Source organism: Oratosquilla oratoria, chromosome 6 (assembly GCF_046742065.1).
Source record: "Oratosquilla oratoria isolate Oo_2021 chromosome 6, ASM4674206v1, whole genome shotgun sequence".
Classification (NCBI taxonomy): Eukaryota; Metazoa; Arthropoda; class Malacostraca; order Stomatopoda; family Squillidae; genus Oratosquilla; species Oratosquilla oratoria.
In genome coordinates this window covers 15,417,495-15,422,494 of record NC_134782.1, presented here as the reverse complement: position 1 = coordinate 15,422,494, position 5,000 = coordinate 15,417,495, and the positions used below count along the sequence as shown (strand labels likewise).

General features: G+C 41.7%; 1 protein-coding gene across 1 annotated transcript in view; it reads right to left on the bottom strand.

Annotated features, from left to right (window-relative positions):
* The window catches only part of LOC143025936 (solute carrier family 22 member 20-like), a 29,482-nt gene that overhangs the window by 14,673 nt on the left and 9,809 nt on the right, over positions 1–5,000 (bottom strand). The window contains exon 3 of the mRNA XM_076185916.1: positions 484–595. Within this exon, the coding sequence (XP_076042031.1) occupies positions 484–595 (112 nt within the window). The remainder of the gene's footprint in view (positions 1–483; positions 596–5,000) is intronic.

Sequence of the window (5,000 nt, the reverse complement as noted above, 5' to 3'; positions counted from 1 at the left end):
TTCCCTAAACTTCCTCATTTCCTCTCGATGCCTCTCGGACAACCTTAGGAGATTCGCACATGTATTCACCTCGGATCTGCTGCAGTCTCTGTCGAGACAGCCAGACATCACCCTACGGCAGTGAGCTCAGAGCTCATTATTTGCCGATCTCTGGGTAGGTCTGAGACCACTCACACACCACACACCGGGACAGCAAGGTCACAACTCCTTGACTAACGTCCCGTACCTACTCACTGCTAGGTGAACAGGGGTTACACGTGAAAGGAGACAAACCCAACTTATCTCCGCCCGGCCGGGGAATCGAACCCCGGTTCTCTGGCTTGTGAGGCCAGTGCTTTACCAATCCGTCACCGAGCCGTGTATATATGTGTGTGCGTGTGCCTGTGAGCGTGTTAGTGATCATGCCCCAGTCTTCATGCACTGAATTTAAGACTTACATTGAAAAAGGAAAAAGGAATAAAAATCACCTTAGTAGTTGTTTACCGTTTGGTTGAGTTGGTGACTGAAACTGCGGGCGTTGGTTCCGTGCACGTGTGATTCAAGGGAGGAATGACGAAAGGAGACGACATGGAGAGAGGCACAAAGAGCAGATATACTGCAAAGGCATCAAAGCATTATGATAAATATTCTGAAAGGAAATATGGTGATATGACAAACAGTTGTAAAAGACGATTTGCTAAAATGTAGACATGTAGGTACAATAACAGTTAGATATCGTATTTGCATAAAAAAGTGGATTACCCTGCATATCTAAGTAAGGTTGCTTTTGTTATGAAAAATGGTGTGATTTACTTGAGTGCTGTTTAGAAGAAGACAAGTTTATGAATCAATTTGTAAAATAGGCACCGGTGACTATCAAAAAAGAGAACAGTTACTCGTATGCATTACCAGTAAACACATCATTATAGAATATACAAAATTGCCAGAGTTCGTAGTCTTGAAAATTGGATATTTCTAAGAGCTAGGTATTATTATATGATTAAATTCAGAACAAAATATGTAAAGTCGTATGTCATAATTCTAGGGTCATTCCAGATAGTGCTATCACCTTTGACCCCAACAGCACGGCACTCGACGTACATACCTGTACATACATACATATACCAAGAACTTTTTCCCCCTTACAAGGGAGGTAGCCAAAGCCAAAGGCATAAATCCACTTCCACCTATTTCATCTCCATATATTCCACTCCCAACTCACCAGCCCTTCCTCCCTCTTTTATTGGCTCCTCCTGGATGACGGGTCATCTCTGCATCTCACCCACTGCCCTGGGTAAGAAGCAATGTAGCAAGACACAGTACATCCACAGCAAGGCCGCTTCATTTAGTCGGCGACCCACCCTGTCCGTCCCCTCATACAGAAAAAGAGAGAGGACGGGGAGAAATCCCTTCGGGCAGTTTCAAAATATCATTCACGCATACTCCCCCACCTCCACTCCCCACCCGCTCCCTTCTATGCATCACAGCATCATCCATACACATTCTCCACTCACCTCCATTTTCTGTCTTTTTCCATTCCTTCCTCAACACACGTTCCCCTCTTTCCCAATGCCCCTTTTATCCCCATCTATCCATCTCATCCTTGGTCGCCCCCTCATGTTCACTCTCTTCACCTCTGCCTTCCACACCTCTTTTATTAATCTTTCTTAACTCATTCTTCCCATGTGTCCAAACCATCCCAATACTCTTTCTTCAGCCTTATCTACCAAGTCCCTTTCCACCCCCGCTCTTCTCCTCAGCCTAGTAACCCGTGTCATACTTCTCAGGCATTTCATCCCAAATACATTTAAACTCCTCCTCTCTTCCTTTCTTATGTTCCACATTTCTGCCCCACGCAGTGCTGTCAGCATACAATCTCCTCACAGTATCCAATTCCAAATGTCTATTCCTCATTACACTTTTTAATCCACCAAAGTATTACTTGCTTCTCTCAATCTACATTCTACCTCCACCTCCACCCTTCCCTTTCCCACTACATTTATACCCAAGTATCTAAAGCTATCCATTTCCTCCAGTCTCTCTCATTTAATACTCACTTCCAATTTGCTGCCCTCCTCTCCCCTTGTACATCTCATCACCTTTAACCCACATTTATCTTCAACTTCCTTCTTGCGCACACTTTCCCAAAATCCGTTACTAACATCCTTGATCCCTCCTCTGATCCTGCTACAAGTGCAGTGTCGCCAGCAAACAACAACTGGCTTATCTCACATTTTTCTCCATTTTCTTTAACCATCTCCAATCCCCGATCCATTACCTTTGCGTTTACTTTTCGCACCACCCCATCCATGTATAAATTGAACAGCCAAGGCGACATAACACATCCCTGACGAAGTCCCACCTTTACCTTAACCCACTCACTTTCTCCATTTCTATTTCTAATTCTAACACAGGCTCTACTACTGTCGTAAAAACTCTTGACTGCTCATAACAGCTTTCCTCCTATCCCATATATCTGCAACACCTCCCACAGTGCCTTTCTGTCTACCCTTTTCCAAATCCATAAAGGCAAAAAAAAATATCTTTACATTTCCCTAAAACTTTTTCACATATCTGCCTCACCACAAAAACCTGATTCATGCAACCCCTACCTGTCTTAAACCCACACTGTTCCTCACCAATTACTCCCTCTGTTCCTCTCCTAATCCTCTCAATCAACACCCTCCCATAAGCCTTCCCAACTACACTCAACAAACTGATCCCTCTGAAACTACTACACTCACATTTGCCCCCTTTTCCCTTGTAAATCGGAACTATACAGGCACTCCTTCAGTCCTCATAGACTCTACCCTCTTTTAGACAAACATTAAACAACCTCACCAGCCAGCTCACCATCACTCTACCTCCCTTTTTTAGGCACTCCACATGATATTCATCTAACCCAGGTGCTATCCCTGCTCTCATCATTTTAGTAATTGTTTTCGCCTCATCTTTCCTCATTTCTCCTCCATTTTCCTCATTCATCACTGTTATTTTCTTAGCGCTTCCTACTACAACTACCTTTCCCTTCCTGTCCTCCTTCACATCTAACAACTCCCTAAAATACTCTGCCCATCTTCCTCTTTCTGCCATCGTTTTCATTATCATCTCTCCATCTGCACCTTTTACCTTTTCTTCTCTACTTGATTCACATTCCCTTCCTCTTTTAATTTCCTTCCAAAACATTCGAAGTAAAATAGATAAAGACAGAGATAAAGATATAAAATATGTAAATAAGATAGGTAGATATGTTAATGGTGGTGAGGGAGTTGAAGGGAAATGAATTACGTAGTGGGAATCTGTTGGACATCCGGAAGCAAAAGCTATCGATGAAAGAAGCGATAGGTAATCGATTGTTGAGTAAAGAAACAACGAAGAGGTTGACAGACAAGTTCAGAAACTTAGAACTGGGAAAATATCAAGAGAAAGTTTGTCTGCAGTAAACTCACACACACAAACACACACACACACACACACACACACACACACACACACACACACACACACACACACACACACACACACACACACGTGCATAAATACAAACAAGAAAACAATCAAGATTTGCCACAAAACTAATTTAATCTAATCTAATCTCATCCAACTATTCTGCATCTAATTAATCCCTAACCTGAATTAATCACAACTAACCTAATCAGTTTAGCTAAGATGAAGATGCTCTCCATCATGGAGATGTATCAAATTACTCAAGTTAATTTGAATGTAGAAAATAATAATAAATAGATAAGTCAATGAATAAATGAAAACGTAGATGTAAAGAAATAAATAAGTAAACAGATAAACAGAAACAAATGTTCCTGTACAATATATGATACAAAGTTTTCTAGACATTGGAAATACAAATCGAACAAAAATTACGTACCTCATGTTTATCAAATAGGATTAGATGGAAAAATCTGATCAGCTGCCAAGAGAATACGTTGAACAAAACAATCAAGCAAAAGAAAGTAAATTTGAATATTATTGAGTGAACCTTACAGACCCGATTGGACGCAATGGAAGAATTAAGGGCATTTCGAACCGATGATAAAAACGATTTCCTTCAGAAGTGAACGCAAAATATGGAAAGACACGAAGGAAGTGTTCAAGACTTGTACTACCTATGGGGTGCCACTGAGATGAGTAAAATAGCCCAACGGTAGTCATATCAAAAGGAAAAGAGCCACCCGCAATGGAAGAGTTTAATCGAGATAAGCCATAGCCTATTAGATACCAAGGGGCTGCCACGGAAATGAATAGAATAACCAGGTGATGACCAGAATAGAATAGAAAATATAACACACGGTACGGAGGGAGGTGGACTGAGGGACGACTACGCACAAAAAGCTGATCACATTCATGAGGAAAAAAGGAAGGGAGTGAGGGGCTAGAGAATGTGAGCTCATAAGAAGGACATAAAAACATAAGAATGGAGGAGAGTGCAAGAGAGCATAAAGCCTACACTAAGCAGTTCCATGTCCTTTACCACTTGTCATCCCCATCTGTAGATTTATCTCATTTTCTGAAACAATAAATTGCTTCAGCGCTCACTACATGGTTACTAAGTCTATTCCATTCGTTAACCACTCTATTGGTATACCAGTTCTTGCTTATTTCCTTCTTAAACCTAAATTTGTCCAAACTCGATAACAAAAGCGATGAAGAAAATGTTGCTCCGGGCATCGCCTTCAATAAGACTCGTTAAGATGTCAAAGCGACACATTCGCCACAGCTGCACTGGTTGTTACCCGTCTGAGGTAGGCAAAAGATAGTGTCAAGGACTGCTAGTGTCATAAGTACCTGGTCACTGAGTATCCCTTGTAACACTTCGTGCCATCTTGGACATAGAGAACAGTCCGACTTGCTTTCAAAGATTTATCTTTTTACTCGTCAACCTATCAAGGAGTCAGCCATTTCGACTCCACTGCTGAAGAAAGTCCTCTCTCATGTCATTCCGTGACTTGCACAAGTAGGAGGGCAGGTGAAGTCCAAGTAGGATTATTTTAGTATCTTTTTCATAG